At 39.0% G+C, this 24124-nt stretch overlaps 1 protein-coding gene across 1 annotated transcript; it reads right to left on the bottom strand.

The window, feature by feature from the left end:
- Positions 1 to 644: 644 nt before the first annotated feature.
- mrps5 (mitochondrial ribosomal protein S5) lies at positions 645 to 20624 on the bottom strand (the record flags this gene model as incomplete). The annotated part of the gene is made up of 12 exons (XM_083897258.1): positions 645 to 1258; positions 2928 to 3064; positions 3139 to 3201; positions 3841 to 3898; positions 5274 to 5320; positions 5797 to 5887; positions 14383 to 14417; positions 16209 to 16328; positions 17394 to 17507; positions 18453 to 18578; positions 19656 to 19808; positions 20576 to 20624. 12 exons carry the CDS (start codon positions 20622 to 20624, stop codon positions 1034 to 1036), a joined length of 1218 nt encoding a protein of 405 aa, XP_083753384.1. The 3' UTR covers positions 645 to 1033.
- Positions 20625 to 24124: the final 3500 nt, after the last annotated feature.

The raw sequence follows: 24124 nt of genomic DNA, 5'->3' as shown, positions 1-24124 counted from the left end.
ACTGTGTTTAGACAAGTTTAGATACAGGACCTCTGGGTTAATTCAGGTTTTTTTTTCAATATTAAAAACAAAGTATATGTACAACTTGCTGTGTCTGCGATTTATTTTTTCTCCATATCGTGCCTGCTTCTTTTGATTGTAGTTTTTTCATAAAAGCAAAACATTTGTATCTCACACACTCATGGAATTGCAAATATGTACCTCAACAATTCCATATATAAGTCAATAAACAGGAGGCGAGGCACGGAAACATGACCTGGGCTATTATCAGGAGCAGACCTTCATGATAAAAAAAACCTAAATACGACGAGCATAAATCTGTTGGCCATTTTTCAGTTCAGATCTTGTGAATATGTATGTTAGTGATATCAATGAACACATTTCCTTCTCGAGTCCTTTCTTACACAAGATGTTGCTACATGTAATGATCGTAAAGACAGTGTTCACAAATTCTTCGCCAATCATCGGGGGATTTATTGGGATTTGTGAATTTGGGATACACAAATAAAATGTATTCAATCAGAGACATTAAGACACAGTCAGTGTGAGCCAGTAGAACACAATTCATTTTCCCAGAAGATGAATTGTGTTCTACTGACTCACACTGACTGACACTGTGCTTCTTAAATAAATTAACCCTCCACATTTGACATAACTTATCCCCTCTGTAGCACGAGGCCTGTCAGACTTCATAATTTTTTTACCTTTTTATTTTAAATTATTAAATCTAAGATATAACACGATCATTCAATATTTTGCTAACAGAAAGGTAGAACTTTTTTAAAGGTTTATGTTTTATTCATATTGTACTTTTGAACAATACCACATTTATAAAGGAAACACTGATGTATTGGACTTTCATACTTGAACGAGTTACCAATGTGAGGTTTGCCTGATAAATTATGTTTTTTAAATGAGTAAAAAAAAAGATGCAACTTGAGTCCATGATGCCAAAATCAGACCTTCTACCAGACTAGTCTGGCCTTTATCTGTCCTGTGTTGTCTGATCAGTCATCAGCAGCACACTCCTGTCCTACCAGATGGTGCGCTTGACTCCGGCCCAGACGGAGCGCTTGGTTCCCTGCGCGGCTCGAACGTCATCCCAGTGCAGCGGCGTGTTGGGAATCTCGTCCTCTGGCTCTGGGTCGGGCTGCGCCCCATCTTTAGGACTCGCTACAATTATGGGGAGGGGGCCTCGCTGCGACTGATACTCAACGACGTGGAGCTTCTTCTTGTCAGCCAGAGTCTGGTGTGTTACCTATAAGACGGCAGAGGAAGTAGATGATAGATGTTGGTGAAGAAGGGAGAAGCAAAAGAGCCATGTCGTTCAGTGTGTTTCCACGATTCAATTCAATTCATTTCAAGTCATATTCATAACCTGAGTGTGAAAGAGTGAGTGAGTGTGCGTGCACCACAGGAATTCCCCCAGCAGTCTAGGTCAATAGCGGCATAACTAAGAGATGGTCCGGGTTTCCCTGAGCCAGCTCCAACTATAAGCTTTATCAAAAAGGAAAGCTTGAAGTCTAACTTTAAATACAGAGAGAGTGTCCGCCTCCCGAACTGTCATTGGGAGCTGGTTCCACAGGAGAGAAGAGGAGCCTGGTAACTGAAGGCTCTGCCTCCCATTCTGCATGATACGGTTATAGCTCAACTACACTGTCGAGTTGTTTATTACAGTGTTTATAGAATGAAATATGTATGCCTCTGCTACACTAGGAGGGGTAGGGCAGCACAATTCATCCAAATTTTATCAAAATCTCAATATGGCTCGCTGCAATTCTCAAATAGCAGGAGGTACAATATTTCTTACATTTTAGGGTGGATTCACACAGCCCTTCTTTATCAAACCCTAATTTGTTTGCTCGGAAAGTCCGGTTCAAACTCTGGTCTGCCTGAAAATGTACAGTAGGTCTCGGTTCGCTGTGGCTGAATGTTGCAAACCCCCTAATTGAACAGAGTCCACAATCGTTATCGTGTCAGGTGAAATATTAGGTGTGAAAACGACCTCAGACTGAATATTGTCCTGACCTGTACACATCATATTCACACAGAGTGAAGAAAACATCTTTGTTTCTCACAGAACTGCAAAAATATAAGACAGTAATTATTTTAAATATGTTTTTCAAATGAAAACGAGAATTATTATGTAAAAAAGTACCATTCTCTCTTATACTGTGAATCATATCGCAATAGTAATTTGATATTTATGCAAAATCGTTCAGCCCTACTAGATTTGCTAGTATTAGGCAGTTTGGCTTTGTGGCTGCATGTAAACATGTCAATCACCATTTACAGAAATACTATTATAAAAATATTTTTCACACTGAATTGAAAATATTACAAATAAGCACTGTTAAATTAAGACAATCATTTTTCTCATGTTATAGCCCACAAGTTTGTAAATCAAATTAATGACATGGACTGGAACATTTTGTTCTACTTGTTTCTTCTTTTAAAAAACAACAAACAAACAAAATCTATGTGATGTCTACATTTCTCTTTTCAGATCACACAATGTGAAATTATTTCTCTGATTCTTAGTTTATTCTTCCATCCTTCATCTCTCACTGCAGTGAGAGTCTCAGTCGCTGACAGCTGTCATCTAAAATCCCTGATACAAGAGGCTGAGTGGTGTCACTTGACACTTATCAGCTCTTGTAACTGGTCTATACATCCTGGACCTCTGATGCTGTAAAGGCTAGAAAAGCTGAGCTTTGTCACAGATGGATGAGTCACTCTATCTAAAATGTGATGTATATATAAAACATGCACAACAGTGACCTTTTGCATTTTAAATGGTTACTGCAACCACAACTGGAAACTGCATGGATGTGTTTGCTAGATTTTCCACAAATACAGGAATAAGACACTGTACTCAAACCTGGCATTATTCATGGCCTCCCTGTTTTAGTCTATCACAGTCTCACCTGTTTGGCCAATCCGCTGAAGAGAGCCCTGGTGATGCTGAGGTAATTGATCGATCCGTCCACTTTGCAGTACATGTCCTTGATGCCGATGAGCTTGCACAGAGTGATGACAGCTCTGTGGCAGCGCAGACCATAACCTGCAGAGACACACAGTTATAATCACCGTGGCTGGACATTAAGGGTGGGCAACGCAGCACGGATGATGACGTACCGTCGTTTTGTTTCTTCATGCGCAGCGTCGTCTTCATGTACTTGGACTCAATGTCATGATAAACTATTAGAAAGAAAAACAACTTGATTACACTCAACGAATGTGGAAGAGGAAAAAGAGAAGGAATAAAACCTGACCACCAGGTGTCTCTCTCTCTACACACACACACACACACACAGCATATCCTGCTCACTGCAGCCACTGGGGCTAATTATTCATTCAAATGCACACAGTCTCTGAGTGGGAGAAAGGTGCTACTAAAATCCTTCAGGTTATAATTTTTTTCTGCTGTCACATCTCACTGAGTGCCGTCCCTACTGCCTCTCAACAGCCAGTCTCGACTGAAAAACACTGAATATTTAAATGTGCCATACTGCTGCAACAAAAGAAGTTACATAAGGATGAGATGGAGGTGGGGAATTTAGTGCTTGGAGGAAACCTCCGGCTGGGTGAGGAAGTTTAAAATACAAAAACGAAATGCTATACACAAATTCAGAAAAACTACAACACACAGAGGGAGTTGAACATTTGCCTAGGCTGCATGAGATTCAGGCTCAACTTGAACAGTGTGTGATCCTGCATTTTCTTTTTCTCACCCATTATTTTTCAACAAATTACCGATTACCTTCAATAAATAATATATGTATAATAATATAATATAATATACAGTAATGAGCAGTAAAGAAGACACAATATACTTACTGGTGTGGTCGTTGTATCGATCTATATAGTACAAGTAGTGGATTGCTCTGTTCTTGGCCTGCAGTGACATGAAAGACACACACAGAGAAGAGAGGACAGAGTTATTAGAGTAAGTGGCTTCTGCAGCTGTTGACATTTGATTAATTGATACAAATTGCTATGACTAAACATAAGGAGCTTTGTGAGTCTGCTGCTCTGTGATCAAACCATTGAATTGAGTTGCAATGGAAGAGAGTCAGGGCTGGATTTTCAAATAAAATGTAATACAAATTAACATTTTGGTTTTAGTCTTGATATTGTAATATTCTCAAAAATTGAAGACTTTTTTGCCTTCTTTTTTGACTCAGAATCTGTTGGTTGGATGTTCGCTTTTGAGACTTTGAAATAAAATATATATAGAATAAGCTTTGGGGGGTGCCAGTTGATGATCCATGGTCTAAGGACTTGGTCATACTTTCTTTTAATTTACCATCAAACAAACTTCCATGGTTACCAACCACCACTGATCCAATACAGTAATTTTAGACTATTTATGAACTATGAAGATGTTAACAACACTTTTGTTCTGAGTCATTTCAAATACACTATTCTCCAGATATTGTCCTCCCAAAAAGAAGAAACAAACAGTTCAAACATGACTCAGCGAAAATGTTATTGTAAAGTCTGTGCATAGTGAAGCATGTGATATATAGAATTTCCAATCCAGTGATTTTGACCAATTTCAGACCAAAACTGATACAGACCAACACCGATTCCCATCCCAAGTCCAAATAGTGTCCACGTGGACCACCATGGAAGAGGACGGATGACAAAATGTACATCCCACGGACCCCTGTGGACACTCAAGTACAACCAAGGCTTTATGCCAAGGTCCTTAGATGCTCAAGTTTTGGGAGACAGAATCTCTTTTTTTCAGACTGACACAGACCTTCCATATACCACAGAAGACCAGAGGCAATCTCTCCGTCTCTGAAATGCTCCGCCCATATTGACATTGCAGTGTAGGCAATTACTCTCAATGTTTGAGTGAACATTTTCCCACAGAAGAGACACGTCTATGCCTCTGCTAATTAGATTGCTCCTCCTCTCTCTGAACTGTCCTGTGATTGGCCAAATCTCCTGTAACTGTCCAGCTTTCTCTAAAAAAAAAAAAGTTGTGCAGAAGTCTGGTTCTGTCTCAGATCACACATTTACATAAAGCTTTGAGTCCATGATAAAACTTAACTTTATTGTGTGATTTTCCGGGACAGAATCAAACTCAGGTTAACATTTGGGAAAAAAATAAATACATAAATGATCCTTAATACTCATGTGAAACAATTTTATCAAGATCTAAATGTTGTTTTAACTGTTTTAATTTGGTTTTAATTCTGAAATCGAGTTAGTGAATATGTTTTACTTAGTAAAAAGTAAAAAGAAATGTGTAGTCTTACCTTCCTCATAGCTGCATTTCTATCTGCTGCTTTACCCAAAGCGTAGCCTGGTGAGAAGGAGAAGAAGTTTAAAACAGCAAGTCAGCAAAGCACTGTTGATGTTGGAAATAAAAGCAATCAATAGATTTTAATGATAAATTGGTGTCATTGACCACATTTTAAATAAGGAAACGTTGACAGATTCTGTAATGAGACATACTGAGGCAGGTGAAACTCAGGAATATGTAAAGATTTTCTGAGCAGATTCTTTATTTTGCTGCTCACTCCTGCAAAATGTCAGTGTGTCAAAACCACTTCACTTCCCTGAATCAACAGAAGCTAGTTTTCAGTTTTTACAGAAGTCACAAAACTGTCAGAACTATTTTTTGCTCAGCCCCATGTGCTGGAAAAACAATAGATTAAAATACACTTTCCAGACTGGTTTTACATATTCAATCTTTCCAAACTTCGTTAATCTTAGAACTCTAGAAATGACTTAGTGTGCAAGTTGTGATTTATAATAAGTTTTTAAAGGGATTCAAACCTGCAGCTCCTTTGCCATTTCCCACAGCAACCAGACAGCTAATCGACCTCTTTCTTCCCTCTTTGGCCGTCATGTTAAACACAGCCTTCACCTATAAAACAGCACACAGCACACATCACATTAAACACTTGAACACAGCCCAAACATCAGTATGGCTATTTAATCAGAATCATAAGATTCCGTTGCGAGGTTGTTGCTTTAAATAAAAACAGAGGTGAAGACATGTACAGCTGTAACTTCAGGTTTTGGTCTGCAAGAGTGTTTATTGGCAGACAATTTACATACACGTTTATGTGTAAGGGTCTTTAAGGAGGCTGCCATCCTGTAATGCAGTGGTTCCCAGCCCAGGGGCCTCGTGTACAAAGGTTGCGTACGCACAAAAACGTGGTGTACGTCCTTTTCCACGCTCACGTTCAGATGTATGAAACGTGAAATGACCGTGGAAATGTGCGGTGCCCACGCCAACTTCATGGCTGGCATATGCCCGTTTTCTCCAGCTATTGTTCCTTTGGCGACACCTAGTGGTGATGCTGGGAAACTGTTAATAATGTGAAAACAAGTAGTCATCAGAGCGATGTGCACATCAGAGGCACACTTATGAACAATAACACCTTGCAAATGGTGCAATCCGACGTGAGCGGGTTTTTAGGGAACGCGAGGATTTACTTGCAAACAATAATAATTGGCTCATAAGCCGATTTCGGTCAGGAGTGTGCAAGTCAACCCTGAGCCGAGCCATGCCAGCTGTGTGGGACGGAATCATCCGAATGTCATCCAGGTACATCAAACTCCCATACAATGCTGTTAAACAGGCCAACATTAAAGCGCAATTTAGAGCCGGTTTCCCTCCGGTTTCGGAGCTATTGACCGCACACACATTGCTATAAAAGCGACGTCACAGAATTGTTTACGTTAATAGGAAACATTTTAATTCCATCAATGTTCAAATCATATGTGATGCGCAAATGCAGCTAACATCGTGTAAGGTGGTCTGGTTCAACGCATGATTCATTCATTATGACTAACAGCATGGTTGGGAACAGGCTGGAGGCTGGCACAGTGCGCTATGGGTGGCTTCTGGGTGAGTTAATAGTTTATTCTTGGGCAGAAACGCTCCTCTTCACCTACACCTTGAGATCTGACCATTTAGTTTTAATCTGTTTTGTGTGTGTGTGTGTGTGTGTGTGCGCGCTGCTCTGATCCCACGGCATTTACAAACTCACACATACGCTCCCACTCACGTCTTTTTTGTCATATTTATCGGGACCGTACCTATGTTCCCCGGGTCCTATGTTCCCCGATTTGTATGTGACCGGGGAACATAGGACCCTTTCTCTAAACCTAACCCTAACCCTACCCATTTTCAAAAAAGGGTCCTATGTTCCCCTGTCACATACAAAGTGGGGAACATAGGACCTTTTTTGGAAAAACGGGGAACATAGGACCCGGGGAACATAGGTACGACCCCTATTTATCCCCGTTGACAGTGTACCAAACAAAATCTCCATGTGCGTTTTCATTCATTCACTAGAATCTCTTGCTCAGACTGTGTGAAATTCCTTTACTTTCCTTTGTTCAGTGCGTTATTTGATCAAAGAGGTGAATCTCAGGGCCTATTTAAGTTGATTTGCATATGTAAATTGGGCGTGGACAGGGAGGAGTTTGGCACCTCTGCGCGTGCGCTCAATTCCACGTTGATTTGGGATGTACAAAGGGAACGTGCTTGGATCCATGCGTACGCACACTTTGATACATCTGAATTTATTTGTGCGTACGACAGTTTCTCGGTTTTGGCGTACGCCAAGATTTAGTAGGAAATCCACGCAAGTCTTTGTACATGAGGCCCCTGGTCCTCTGGGAACACTGCCCTGCATGTTTTAGATATTGCCCTGCTCCGGCACACCTGATTCTAATGAGCAGCTCGTTTTCAGGCTACTGCAGAGCTTGATAACGACCCATTTATTTTAATCAGGTGTGTTGGCGCAGGGAAACACCTAAAACATGCAGGACAGTGGCTCCCCAGGTCCCTGCTATATGGGAAGGCCATCATACTTCCCTGATGCACTTGGATATAAGTGGGGTGAGTGATGTACACCCTTACAGTCTGAAGTCTCACCAGAAGATGTCTAATAGAAGAACAATTTAAATCCAAGGAAACACAACAAAAAAATTACTTATAAGATCCGATAACATCAGACTAATGTAGTGGATTTCTTTTATTAAATAGTTCAGAATAAAATGTAAATGTATTTTTATGTATATTTTCCCGTTTACTTTCTAACCAGTGGTGCCATTTGATAGAACAGCACTGAATGAGGTTATAGGTATTCATATGAGCTACAAATTAAGTTTTTGAAATAAACCTTTTTAAATGTTGCAGCTTAAAGCACGCAAACTGACTATTGGCATGTTTCCACTGGCTCGCCTTGGCGTGGTTAAGTTGTGTTTCTACTAGCGATAGTACCTGGTACCAGGTAATTTTTTTAGTATCTGCTCTGGTGAGGTTTCCAGTGAGCTGAGGGGGATACTATGCGTGACGTCGTCAGACTGCCGGCCACTGATAGGTCAGAGTGCCGTCTCAGGAAGAGACGTCCGACACAAGAATCAATGACTCCGCCCACGTTGAGTAAGTCGTTTTTTTGTAGTGGAAAGCCAACCTAAATCGTGCCGTGGAGAGTCAAGGCGAGCTGGGACTATGGTGAAAAAGGGCCATTATTCTGTATTATTAATCTGTTTTGGTCACTTGAAGTCCAGAGGAGAAGTCCACAGCAGGCTGAAAATGCTGGGTTTGTGAACACAGCTGATAATGTGTTTGTAAACACTACATTGAGTTGTTAAGGCCTATCTCGGTGTGTATCTCAGAGTGGAGATCAAGTCTCATTGATCCAAGAGTAAAACGGTCATATATCACACATTTGGCATCTCGTCCAAATGCTCTACGAGCAATATCGTTTTCAAAACACCAGGGGGCAGCATTGATACACCACAGAGAGGAGAGCAGAATTAAGGAAGGGAATGAGGAGATAAAAACTTACCAGAAGGGAGAGAAAGAAAAAACATGAAGGTGCAAAGATGACAGAAGCAGATGTCAAGAAGAAGTGCAGGGCGAGTCAGAGATGAGCGATGTATAGAGTTATGTAAAGTAGAGAGAAGGTGAATTAAGGGATGTGGGGGTGGGGATTGAAGAGTGAATGAAATGAAGTGTAGCTGGGAGAGCAAGAGGAGGAGAAGACAGGAAAGATAGAGTGTTATTTGTTTCTTTTTGCATTAAATATGAGAAGCATGGTGACGCTGGAGGACAGAGAAGAGACAGAGGAGGGCGAAACAAGAAAAGCAAAAAGAGTAAATATATGATGAAGAATGGACAGTGTGTTGTACTGGGCAGAGTACGAGCACAAGGGACTGTATTTGGTGCCTTGATAAGAGATGAAGAAACTGCTGATGATGGAAACTGCTCCCAAAAGTAACTTTGCAAAAGAAAGATTCGTTTGGAAACAGCCTAAATCCAAAGGTGAGGGACAGCGGAGTGGGTAAACACCGCTGCGATAGACAAAACACGTCTCATCATCGTATTAAGGTGAAAAGATAAGATGGAAATTTAACAATTCATTCACCATCACACATTACCAAAATTATTTAAAAGTAAATATGCTTTACATTAGTTTGGAGATGTTACATCATTTATGTGCGTTGCAAAGAAAGCCAGTAACTAGGACAAACAAAGAAAAGCTAGGGGGGGAAAAAAGCTGAGAAAAGCAAAGAGAAAGTGTGAGAGAAAAACAGAAATGACTAAAGTGTGAACATGAGAGAAACTGGAAATAGAGCAAGGCTTCCATTTTCACATTCTGGTGACACAATTAGAAGAATAAATAATCAAAAAGATGAGAACTATCCATGGACTAGATCCACATACAGTTTCCAGCGATACCTCTGCCTAATATATCCAGTCTTTAATAACAGGTATGTTAAAGCTATATGGAGCAAAGGAACTGCACTCTTTCTGGTCAAACCAGAACTAGGAATCATAATGAAGTGTATCGTCAGTAAGAATTTAGTACCTCGTTCAACTAACTGTTATGGAAAATGCCAGACCAGACTTCCAAAAATCCTGAAACAATGACTTCAAAACACCGAAAGTCTCATTCTGTCAACAAAATGGACAATTCCTCTGGAAATGGATGCACGAGTGCCAACAATGTCCCAACTGTTCACAGCCATCACCCCGTTTTTATAGAGGTGGCTTCGAGGACCACCAGCAGTCTCACCTCGACGCTTTCATCCCACGCCAGAGAGTGGCAGAGCAGTGTCGAGAGTTTCAGCTCAGGAACTTCAAAGTCAAGATCTGCCTTGAGCTTCTCTCTTATGCAACACACACTTCAATAAAGAGTTTAACATTTATCTGCAGGGGCCACTGCACTTGGATTAGGGTCAGAGTAACAAACATTAAAACTCTCTCTCTATATATATATATATATATGGGTATACAAGAGGAGGATGTGGTTCTAAATGAAGTCAATCATGGGTGAGTGGTTGTGTGTGTAGTGTGTTCATTTTGCCTCTGCAGGGATCATCATGATGCAGAGTTTCCATTAGAGGTGTGTGTTAATGATGCCAGTCTTTTGGCTTTACGTTCCTTATATGAATTGAAGAAGCAGCAGTTTTGGCACAGCATTAGCAGCAGAGCAGATGGGCCCAGTTTCTCTCTGCTGGACGGGCGTCGGCTTGACTTTGGGAGGAACCTTCTAGCTCCATTTCACTTGCATTTCATCTCTTATTTGAGTCCAATCTGTTGCTGCTGGTCATCCTATCAGTGTATGTCTATACACTGCAGTGCAGAGGAGTTTCCACAGCACAAACCGCTTCCAAAACATAACACTCCTCTAACTTCACATTATTAACTTGGATTTGTAGTTGATGTTGATCCTACAAACACAGTGAATAGCAGAGTAAGTCAATCTACCCCAATTACCTGCTTTACCTGAGGATTTCTTGCATGTAGTGCTGTTAAGGAAAACAATCCCTGTTGTAGCATTATGTATAAGTGACACACACAAAACTTGTCAAGTCAAACTCTCTTAAATACAGGGGTGGCAATTTTGCACTGGTGGTGTCATTTGGAATTAAGCTCGATTTATACTAAAATCTGCTGAGCAACAGAAACAGAGACACATCGACATGCAGAAATGTCTTGTGTTGCGGTTACATTTTGTTACTATGTGATTTGTTGTCACCATTTCTATGTATGTTTTGGTATTCAACTGCTGGACCAAAACGTATTGTTGTCCCACCCTGTTACTCTCTTAACTGTTACAGCTGACAACTTCCAATTGTTGTGCCCCCATTGTCTTCTTAGTTAAATTAAAATCCCTTCCCAAATTAAATCAGCTTCATCAATTTGTGACAGTACCACCAGTAATTGGAGGTTTGTGGTTACATGTAGACCACTGGAACCGTTCACTGTAGCAGAAGTAGAAAATGTCACATGACTTGTTAAGTTTTGTTGAGTGGCAATTATCAGGGGAATGTTATGGGTTGCACTTTTTTTATTTTATTTTTTTTAAATAAATGGTAGTTTCCTAAACTATCTAAGCTTTAATCTTCTATATGAGAATGTCACCAGCTATTAGGTGGTCAAAAGCTCCACCTCTCAAGATTTAATCCAATTTTAAGTTCTTGCAAAGTCGCTGTCATCCAGCCCATAGTCTGTCTACGCTAAGCAAACTTTTCAAGGTTGTTGCGCTCAGGGAGGGGCAGATGTACTGAGAGGGAGGCCGTGAACATCACTTTTCCCTCTGTCGCCCTAACTTCTTTTTCTTTTTCTTTTCCCCGACCGTTACCTCCCTCACTCTCGTGTTTATCTCTAAGGTCCAAGTGACTGCACATCGTTCAGCGACTGTGCCATAGACCGTGTGATTTTACTCGATGGAAGTTAGGCACTACACTACATTGGATTACATTTAACATCAAGGTGTATATTTTTAATTGTTCTATATTTTAATTATGTATGTACTCACTTCTACCCAAACCCATCATCTTCGCTGTCATTATCTATCCTATTACATATCTATCCTATTACAAACCCAGTAGACAAGTGTCAACGGAAGCATTTCCAAGCAAGTTCAATATTCACTTTCTAATTACCTCTATTTTTACGCCAACAAAATCCTGATCAGATTAACAAGTGGCTCAACTCTCCACGTGTTAACAAGTTGGTCACTGCTGGACAGTCAGTATGCGAGGATGGTCGGAGCGTATAAGCTACCTGATTGTAGAGATGACCCTGATGAAAGTGACTCTGCCAAAGCAGCACATTTATTCATGATTTACTTCAACATACAGCCATTAAACCCATTCATCCAAACCAGTCGAGGCAGGTGGCTACACAGCTCGGAGTCCGGTTGTGCCAGAGATTTTCTTCTGCGATAAAGGGAATGTATTTTTCTCTCCACTGACAGTAAGTGCTTACTCATTTTATGAACTGGTGGGCTTTTCTTCTCTCTGTAAGGTTTATTTGATTTGATTGTTCATATTAAAGTGTTTATCTAAGATCATGTCTGCTTTATACAACCATTAACAACTCTGCTCCGAGTCTGAAATACTGACCTATATCTTTGAATCCTGGTTTCTGTATTTCAATAGTTTGACAATTTGCTGCTGCCATTACTCATGATTCAGCACCTTGTTGGTACTGACTGATGAGTCAGTCAAGCCTAGTGATTTAAATAATTAGTTTATTATTGGTAATGGGCACTTTCAACAACAGCCATTTTTCGATTTAGCTTCATCAGTTTCCAGGTGCATGCTGATAAACGCACTGCCACAGCAAAGCCGTTCTTAGTGTGATTAGCATTATTAACCTGCTTCAACAAAATGGATGCTGTGTGAAAGGCCCATTACCACCAAGAACATTTTAATAGTATGGCCCCCGGCTCAAAATAAGTATTGATGCTGAAACAGGGGTATCTATTTTTTTGAGTAAATAGACCAAATACTCCCAGCAATACAAACATTATACAGAGATACTCTAGAGTTGATCACTGTTTTACATGATTCATGGATATCATTGATTTTATTACGTTGTCCTCTCACTCACTCTCATCACACTCCCCTCCCTCCATTGGATGTGTTCACTAATGGTGCGTCTGCATCATCGTCCTTGGGAGACGAGCCTTTTTATTCCAGTAAGCCTTTTTCATTTCATTAGGCCTGAATTTATAGAGGTAAACACACCCAGTTAAACACACAAGATCGCCTACACAGACACACACATTCGCACCCATATAACCACATATACACACACTCGGACCAAAATAGACACACTACATGTACACACCCCTTCACACACACAAACAGGAAATATTTATCGAGGGAAATGGCACAATAAAGCATTTTCCAGTGTTGAAGGGGAACCTAATAGCAGGAACACCATTGTTAGGGCTGGGTAGACTATCAATTTGAACAGAATAAGACATATATTTTTGCATACAAAGATCTATTATGCAAATGAAATGTGTCCACAAGCATTTGAATTATGGTTAGGTTAGGAATAAGGCTTCGTTTTGGCTGTCCCAATGAATTGAAGTCAATAAAGTGTCCGAAGAAGAAAAGCAGCTCAAACCTGTGTGTATTTGAGAATTATTCCCATATTAAAGTAAGTAGAGTGTTCTGTAAAATACACAATGACAGAAAGAATGAACCTGTACACAAAGCACACGCATGCAGTGGTTCCTGGATCAACTACTTGGCAGATGAGTTCTCTGTCCTCAAAAACAGAACATACCATCATTAATTCCAGAGGTAAAATCTTATTGTCCATGCTAATTCTCTTTCAGGTGTAACAAGCTCTGGGCTGATGCTATAAAAACTCATGCAACTCTGACCTTTTTAAAACGACACATTTGGCCTAAAGCATCTGAAATTTAGTCCTCGACTGGAGCAATCCTTGCTCAGCACATTTGCCTCGATCACCATCGATGTGTACACGCCAGGCTGCATTTTTCACCATTTTGAGTTTCTTGAAACAGTTTCCCTCTCGAAGGCTTTTAGCATAATTACTCAGTATAGTCTAATTTATCCAGAAGAAGGCGGTGAAAACCAATTATCCTGACTCACTCTTACTGTCTGTGTAGCTGTGACTTTTATATCTACATGGATTTTTACAGGCTCCACCAGCCATGATGGGGCTCACGATGGCTAGTATGTCTAATGGCAGACAGGTCTATCGTTGATATTGTGTTTAAAAGAATGGGACAGACTCAAAAACATAGCTGTCCATTGGCTGTCCCCAGGTGTACAATCATAATGAAACCTATGATAAGTATAATATGAGATCCAAATAACCAAAACAGTTTCAGTAAATCATTATACTCTTCCATTTTAAAATATTTATGACAGCCTTGAAACCGTCTTAGTCTCAACATGATCCCTAAGGCTAATATGACAGATTAGTAGCAGAATCATTCAAGTTAAAGCCCCACAGGACACAAAGCAGCATTTAACATAGGTGATTACATAAAATTAATATCCCTTTCATGCAGCTTCAAACACGTTTGGGAATAAATGTCACATGTGACTGTGAACACTTACCTCAATGACACGTGAATCAAACTCCCTGTAGGTTTCTGAGGAGAAAAAAAATAATGGACAGAAGTGAGTAAAACAATCTTATACTCACAAAGACATTTGGACTCAGGCACACATGTACTCACAATATTGTACACAGACTAAATATGTCTCCTGCTAGTGTAACAATACCCAGAAGCCCTTGCATTAGCATTGACACTTTTCACTGTCAGTGACCTCTGAAGGATTTTACTTCCCCAACATCAGCCTGTTCACCTCAAAGCAATTAACAACAAACAAAGGAGAGATGACTCAAAGGCTCAGAACATGCACGCACACACATACACACACGCACATACACACAAGTCAGATGGGACATTCGCCCACCATATGAAAGAAACTCAGTGACAAGCAATGCAGTTTCAGCTCCCTGCACATTACATTCTGTGGGCCCTGTGTGTATTTGTGTGTATGTGAGTGACAGATGATGCGTCTGTGGTGAAAAAGTATTTGAAGATGTTTGGGGACGAGTGTGTTGTGTATTTCACACTGTTAGAGATGGTGCATAAGCACGGGCAACAAGAGAGAGGAAAAATCAATAGGAAATGACAGAAAGGAAACTGAGGAGAATAGGAAAGAAGCAAGGGATGCAAGAAAGACGAGTGAGAATGGAGAATTATCCGACTACAGAGCCTAATCTGTCATCTACCAGCATTTGGAGGTCAAAGTCTGACAGATAGACCAAAATCGGAATATGTGGTATGCTGGGAACAGGAGGCTGGCAGCTCCATCAGTGGAGCCGCTGGAATGAAGCAGCAGCATTCTTCACTTTGTAATGAGGAGTTGATTAGACAGGGAATGAATCTTTATGGGCCTTTATGGACTTCAGACACTTCACAATATTATATCCAACCATCAGTGCTAATGCAAACCCTGCTGTTACACAAAGCTTGGATTTCCTGACACCTTGAAATGTTAGTCATAAAAGAGATAGTACTTCCATTGCCCCAGTTCTACATACTGACAAGAATGACAACATTGACATTGGAGGCATGATAAAATAATTTATACTAACTACAAATAAGATGGAAGAGTGGAAAAGGCAGGATGACAGCGACAAAAGGTGAAAGAAATAGAATCAAATGCGTAAGAGAGAAAGAGAGAGATCTGAAGACAAAAAATGTGACATGGAAAAACCAGAGGAGAGAGAAAAGATGTCTTTCTAATTTAGAACACTGCCCCACTTGACACTTTGGTGGAATCCTCAACTTCATCAGTGCAAATAGGCTACCAGTCTGTCTATGTGTGTGCATTTGTATGTGCAGACAGTTGAACTAATTTGAGCCTGAGAACAAATGCTTCTGCAAATCAGGGTCCTACGGCCACAAAGCAAAAATACAATTGACATTTGCAATGAATAACAGCTGAATATGGTAAAACAAGATATTTTAAGACATCACACTCAAGCTTAAGAAATTAAGACTGAACATTTTAATTTATCAACTAAATTAAAACCTTTCATTTGTAATATTAGTGACAACAAAAAAATTGCTTTTCCTGGCCATATAATATGATCCATTTATGTCATTGCTTGTTGTTTAAAATGTATTTTAAATATTTTAATTAAGGTTATTGATTAAGATCATGTATCTGTTTAGTTTGTATTATATTTTGTTTAGTGTTTGAGATAAAAACAAAACCCTTTTTTCACCAATGTCCGTCATTCGGTTTAATTTAGTGTTTGAGATAAAAAACAAAAACCTTTTTTTCACCAATGTCAGTGATTCTTTCTTGGGTAAATTAAAAAGTTAAATAATTTTTTTTAAGGAGCAGGTCTGTGTGAAGTTTACCTCCATTCGGTCCAGGGTCAGGAGGTCCCAGGCTGGTGCCTCCCATGGAGTTTCCAGTCCATCCTCTCTCCCTCTTGTACTTCGTCTTCTTCTTCTTCTCCCACTCATCCCTCTGACGAGCTGCAGGTAAGAGCCGAGCATCACATTTAGCAGTGGAGCTGGGAAGCCACAACGTGATAAACGTCTACAGTGCTTTCGGTCATTGCCAAATTAATTGTGTAATTACTGTTAACAAATAGGATCAAAGTGAAGATAAGTGACAGCACTGCAGGTTCTTTTGCACCTCAGTAACTAGGCTTTTGAAAAATATATTTTCAGTATCTTCGTTTTTACAGATGCCCCAACTTTATGGTAAGATATAATATGTAATATGTATGTATTAAAATATCTAAAAGCAAAACCAATTATATAGATTTTTGAGTAGTGTACTGACATTACACAATAATTTCAACAACTTTTAAATCCACAGCAATGTGTTATGTAATTCAAGGTAACAGAATGTCTCATTAGTTGTCTAATAATAATGTTGATGCAGGGGGTTTTCAGTTTGCCTTTGACGAGTGTTGAAAATTATACATTTTATGGGCTCTAAATTCTCATCCTATGCATTTGATAAAATGTCTTGATAGTGTGATGCTGCCCCTCTGCTGGTCAGGTAAAGATTTCACAATAAGAGCATTGATGGAAAAAAAGAGGATTCAGGGAATAAAAAAACACTAAAATGATTTAAATTTGAAATGTGAACAGGATTTGTGTTTGTGACACAAGCAATAGGCTGACGGCTGATTGGCAATACTAAGATTTAGCAGCTATAGTGAGGTGTCTAATCATGCTCGTCAGTAGCGAGTAGGGCTAAAACAATCACTAGATAATTAAATGAATCTATTTTGATAATCAATCGATTGGTTTGAGTGCTTTTCTGATATAGTGCTGTGAAGCAATTAAAAAAAATGTGTGATTAATTAACTATGATCTGTAATTAATTAACCTAATTAATCTCACCGAAAAATTGCTGAGAAAAGCCCTCAATTTGAGGTATTTTGATTTAAATTAATTATTATATTATTGTGGCATATCAAAAGATTGATATAACAAACAAAAAGGTAGCTTTATAAAGTATCATCATCACTTATGCTAATTGTGTGTGTGTGTGTATGTGTTATTCAGTGTATGCAGTTTCTGTACCCATCTCAGCTTGCACCTCCTGCTGCTCAGCCTCGTCTCTTCGACCCATGCTCTGCAGATTGCCATCCTTCACCACAGGTGTGTTCAGACCAGGCCACAGAAAACCACCTTGACCTTTAGGACAAAGACACAAAAAGAGAAAAGGACAATGTTGAGAGAGGGAGGAGAAAACAAACTATTCTATTTTGTACATGTAGAAGAAGGTGGAGCAAAAACATTGATATAGCGATATAGCTTTTCCTGGAAAAAATATCAATATGTTAATTTAATTATGGCCATCTAGACATATTTCTACACCTATCTGACTCACAAATGTCACTCGTCAAAGGAATTATGAATGCAAGAACAGAGGTTAATTGATCTGATAAAAGAGAGGGAGTTAATGGCAGATGGCGGCGAAAAAAAAATGTAACTCCACAAAATCCTTCACTTTCCATTTTTCAGGGTCAATTTGTATTTTTCAGTTAAGTATGGTGGTGAATCTAGACTGCCAGGGCCCCCAAAAGTTTCCAGGTTAATTCATAAAAATGAACATAACAAATGTATTGTTATTATTTTCATTAGTTAAGGCATTACTTTCCAAATCCAAATCAGTCTCACATTCACAGCATTTTTTACTAAAAGCTACAGTATAAGACTTAAAATTCTTAAGTGAATAATAAACTCAGATGAGACATTTATTTAAAGTAGAAGCAAAGAGGAGATGAGACAGAGATATTGAGGCAGAATGAAGACTCGTGCTTCCACTTCAAAGAAAAGTTGAAAATGCTAATTAAAACAGGAAAAGAGGATATGCAGATATTATGACCAGAATTCCTCTCTCTAGAAGTGCGGTGTGATAAATAATCAGAAGTAAAAATTAAATATTCCAGTGTGTTGTGTCCATTAGGTGCTTGTTTGCATTGCAGACACTATGATGACCTGGGAATGGCAAATGGACAGCAAAGGACAAATTTTAACACACAAAATGTTCATATTTGAAAGGTATGAAAAAGAGTCAGACACGGAGAGATAATGAGAGAGCGAGACAGAGAGAGAGACGAACAGGTAATGCCTCACCTTCTCCAATGTTTTGTCCTCGGTTCAAGTCTGTCTTCATTTTACGCTTGGTCCTCTTCCCTCTGCCCTTTCTCCCTCCAGAACCCGTCTCTGCCAAAACACCTCTCCAAAGCTCATCAGCGGTCACTGTGAGCAAAATCACATAATCACATTACATAAACACATAAATATAACCACTCAATCACATCTTAGCTGTACAGGAAAATAAAGGAAACACAACAGTAGGGAAGAAACCAGAATCTTGACAAATTAACAAACGAAGATTCAGAACACTGTTCCAGTGCTGAGCTCTTACTAAAAAGACAAGATATCCAAGAAACCAGAAACTAATGATAAAAAATTATATGAGGCCAAACTGATTTAAAACAGGAACAAGTCATGCAGCTACATTTTAAGTATTTCATGACTTTAGCTTTCATAAGTTACACAAGTTCTAATACTTTTAATTTCAAAACATATTCTGCTACATTATAGTTCTCATTAGTGTGCACTGTGCAGAAAAACAAGAGATAATTTTATACAACGAAAAACAACTTTGATTATGTTTATCTTTATAATTCATTATTAATTGCCACCCTTAACTCGATCTCTCACTGAAATGAGTGTGTAAACTAAATTTCTCCAGTCTCTCTATATGCGCTTTATACTGTTTTATAGCTGAAATTTAAAACTGTACATTTGTTTAGAAAAAAAGTATTTGCTGTCCCATTAAGACAGGAATAGAACAGTCTAACTGACATGTGATTGCCTAAGGACTGTAATTAAAATACAAAAACACTCTTAAGGTTTGTAAAGACCAGGCACCTAAAGTAGATGAACAGTATCACAGGTCCAGTTTAGAGCCTGCACTATATCCACAGATTAAGACCCATCTGATAGCACAATGTAAAACTGGACAATAAAATAAACTCCACCATAATCTTGGTGAAAGTAAAAATTAAAGGAGGCCTCATGGAGCAAGGATGGAGCCCAAAAGACAGTGACAGTTAAACATAAAATACTTTTTAAGGGTTTTTACAGTGTGGATATTCCTGTGACATTTAATAATTTATAATACAAAGTCACAGCAGCATTGATCTGACTGGTACTGTGCATTGCATGGCCACAAGTATGCAGACACATAAACTCACACTAAGTGTAATAAACTGTTGCCACAAGACCACATTATGGAAAACAGCCCTATAATTTTTTACATGGACTTACACTTATTGAAGAAGCTACCGTGCCGAGTTTGCTGCCATGCTGTGGGAGGGGATTGTGGAAGTGCATGGTTTCTTTGGAGAGAGGCAACAGAGGCTCGACTTACAAACTGGGACACCTGAGCTGCTGGTACTATGGTACGCAGAGGTGCTACACCTGAAAGACAGGGAAAAACATCAACACTGCAGGAGCTGCACAATATAAATGATACAATAACAACAATTTATAAATGTGTAATTTGCATAAATGTTGCATAAAATATAATGTGTTGGAGGAAGGACAAATGTCTACACTGAACAAAATAATAACAATATGGAAGGTAGAATAGTAAAATATTGTTGTATTGAAGAAAGTATACTGACTTAAGCACAGTCACAAGTGCTTATATACTGTAATTAGTCTTAAGATAATGCCAAAATGCACAATAGAATTTGGTTGGCCATTTGCATCATTTCGAGGGTGCCTAATGATTATTACAACCAAGAGGAAAGAGTTAAAAAAACACTGCTAATATCACCTGGCTGTAAAATCTAATATCATAACTATTAATACAGTTAAACGGTGACATACTTTAACATATATTGAGATAAACATTTAAGTACAACGAAGACACGTGAGGTTCATGCGACCTGTACAAGGGATAAAATGTCGGCGAGTATTATCAATTTAGCTGTAAAAATTCTAAAATATAAGGACATGAGTGTTTAAAATGATTAACTTGGTCAAAAACATCGTTATCGTTAAAAACAAGTTATCTTCCAGGCAGCAGGCAACCCTGCAATGACAGGCTGGCCCGGCTCAACTAACCGACTTGTCCACGACCAGTCACACACAGAAAGCATGGATAATGTTAAAACAAAGCGATATATACTCTGTTAATGTTTATATTACGTTGCAAGATGAAATAAAAGAGAATAATTCACCTCCGAACGTGAAGCGGAGGGCACTACACATCCGCACGGTCGCCGCCATGATGGATGTGAGGGGTCCTTCTGAGGACTACGAGGCGTTGAAGCTACGCCTGATGAAAAATGCGGATATACTGATGTTTTTATTTTGCCCCGTATAAAATTAAAATGCACACATACATTTTATAGAAACAATGAATGATGGTATAGAATGGTATGAAATGATTTGCTTTGTATACATTTTAAAATAAATGTACTTCTCAATGTCAACCTTTGGAATCCTGTGAATCTTATGGAGTGGAATATTGGATAAAGTATTGATGATATTACAATATATCAAATAATACCCTGTCACTCACTATGTCATTTACATTTGCTTTCAACTTCAGAATGACTGAACCAATTATGTCACATTTTTAGCAGGGAATATATATATTTTTCTTTTTTATTGAACTGGATTGAAATTAACAAATGCATTAATTAATTAATCTATGCCTACATGAAAAAAAATGGGTAGCAATAAACCTCAAAACTCTGAAAATGTATAATACACAAACATGTTGCAATGTTACATGTTCACCTAATTATATATAAATTATGATAGGTGTCCAAATGCACGCACACACACACACACACACACACACACACACACACACACACACACACACACACACATTTTCCAACTATAGTGCAGAGGTTCAAATACTGTAAGCAGTTGCTGGAGGAAGGACAGCGTGCCCAGTTGTGAGACAGCAGGAGGCATGAGTTGCTTTGGCAAAAACCAATGCCCTTTTCTATCATAACTTTACTCCAATAATAATGTGTTCAGTTCAGTTCAGTTCAGTTCAGTTCAGTTTAGTTTATTGTCCAAAAAGGGAAACTTGTCTTGCAGTCAGGTACATACAGATAGCACAAAGATACACAAAGGACACACAACAGAGAAATAAACTAGCTAATATAAGTTAAAGTTAAAAACACTATCCTACTTTCTTAATCTACTAATTCAATGAGATTTCCCGGGTTGTGCAAATTTAACAAACGTATTGCACTGGGAATAAAAGAGTTCTTTGTCCTGTTGGACTTAAAACAGGGGACTCTAAATCTCCGGCCTGAGGGAAGAACCTCAAATGAACAGTGAAGGGGGTGATTTACACAGTTCAATATAGAATTTGCTTTCCACATAACCTGCTTCTCATAAATGTTTATCAGGGAAACTCGTGGACAACCAATCAACTTACCAGCCACCTTCACAATATTCAGAGGTTTATGTAAAGGGGTGAGTCACTTTTCCAGTACTGCAGTAAGCAGAGGAGTAACAAGTTATTTATTTATATATTTATATATGTGTTGAGGACGAACACAGTGCTGCTGGAGTCTAGTGCAGTTCAAGTCAAAGCAAGTGAGGTTTGTCTTGGAAATATATGTGCAATGAATTGCTGGAGTTTAGATTGTGAACTATCTAAGTGGGCCACAAGGGTCAACTACTGTATTTTTCCGAGGGGATTTGCTTTTAGAAACATATTGCACTGTATATTCAAAATTAGACATGTTATTCCAAGTCCAGGATCCTGGATGCAGTTTAATTTTAGAGTGATATACAGTGTGCACAGTGGGAGCACAGCGAACTGAATAATGAGCGAAAGCCTTACACAATATAGAATGAAACACAAATCAGGAGCTACCATGTCAGTGACTTCACCCAACATTAGACAGTGAGAAGATAATGAAAAACTTGACAAATATAATCAAATTAAATTAATATATGTACTGAATAAACAGTGCCGATGTAACTGTTGGGCAGCCAATTATCATAAATTATAAAGTAACGCTTAAACTGGTGTCACAGTAACTGAGGTTGCTTTCTGGTGGATATTTGGTTGATAGCTCTGGGCTCAAACACTGACTGGAGCTTCAACATTTGGAAGAGACACAGCAGGAGCAGATCAATTTTACCATGTTTGTTTCTGTTCTCTTGTTTACACGGCAACTCTCGACTTGTGCTGCAGGGCTATAGTAAGCCCGATGTAGCCCTGCAGCAGACTCAAAGTATTTATTTTGGTGTAAATGCAGCATCTAGCAACAATAGATATCATATTTTGAATGCTTTTCACCATCAATAGCACTGTCCCCAATAAAAAGCAAAGTCCAAAATGAAGACAAAGACACTCTAGCCATCTATCACACTGTCTGCTCACTTACTCTTTGGCCTGTGAGGCAGGAGCTCCAGTGTGTTGTGATGATAACAAAAAAAGAAAGAGGAGAGCAGATTTAATTTAATCACAAATCCTAAAGAGCAGCACAAAGCAGCACATGGCAAATACGGCAGACTATTCCACTAAGTTTTTTATTTTTTGTGTCTTTAAAGGGAAGTATTGACTCAGCTGACCCTGAGGAGGAGGCAGCTGGAGCAAAAACTGTAAAAACACAGCTTTGTTTTGAGCCTTGACTGCACAACCTTTAGCAGCTGTTGTTCAGCAGACAGTAACGGCAAGTGTGGGAGAATGGAAACAATGGATAGAATCATAGCAATGAAAAAAGGACAAAGACATTAATTTCTTCATTTTAATTTTGTTTCATAGCCGCAGTGATCCTGCAGTTAATTTCCACTATCAGTAAAATAAAACAATACTGACCTAAATAACATTTTCATCCAGCAGGGTTCATGGGTATAGAACAGAAACAACACTTAAAGAGGAGTGGATCCAGATACCAATACATGCTAATATGATTCCATGTCTTCTGAATGTGTTTACCCTATATTACGATATCATTTTGTGTTTACAAATCTCATATCATTCTTCCTTCTAACACAGTACTTTCACTTTGATGTGCTTTACCGATGTTAATGTCATCGTCGAACCACAGGACTGATTTCAAACAGCCCATATATGGTCTAAAAGGAAGTGAGTCAAGTCATTATTCATATGTATATGTCGTTGCTGTAGCGAAATAGTCCAGCACCAAGATTACCTCTTAAATTTAACTGCAAACAAAGAGCTTTGTCCCATCAGGCTCAACAAATAGATACAACTATAGAATCTATAGAAGTATGTAAACTGTAATCAAAGAGATGTTAAAGATGTAGTGCATAACTTTTACACCTAAAGATGTGTCTGTTAAATTTTCTGGGTCTGACTCCGGGTCAAAGTCATTAAATTAAAGCTATTTTTAAACATTGTTAAAACAATGTTTTGATAATGAGTAGCAGTGCATTCACGGTTCCAGAGGGGGGAGCTGTCCTTCTGAGAGCTGGTGTGCTAATTATGTCACTTCCGGGTACTGGCCAATCACAAGACAGTTGGGAAGGCTCTATGCTGGCTGGCCAATCACAACACACTCTGTCTTCTGGGTGTGAGAGTTGAGTCTGAAACACAGCGGGTGAGGACAGCGTCAGTAAGTAGAGATTTCCACGGCTCGTTTACACCAACTAGGAGGTTTTTGACCATAAAAATAAGTTAATGTATGTAAGTAGACCTCCATAACTATGTGCAACAGGACCACTCTATGTGAGCTTTAAGCGAGAAGGCTGCAAATAGGTTAGAGTGTGATTCAAGATGCAAAGTA

The sequence above is a fragment of the Microchirus variegatus genome (genome assembly GCF_963457635.1).
Source record: "Microchirus variegatus genome assembly, chromosome: 11".
Taxonomy (NCBI): Eukaryota; Metazoa; Chordata; class Actinopteri; order Pleuronectiformes; family Soleidae; genus Microchirus; species Microchirus variegatus.
Note: the sequence above shows the minus strand (reverse complement) of the source record. Positions and strands in the feature narration are given on the sequence as shown.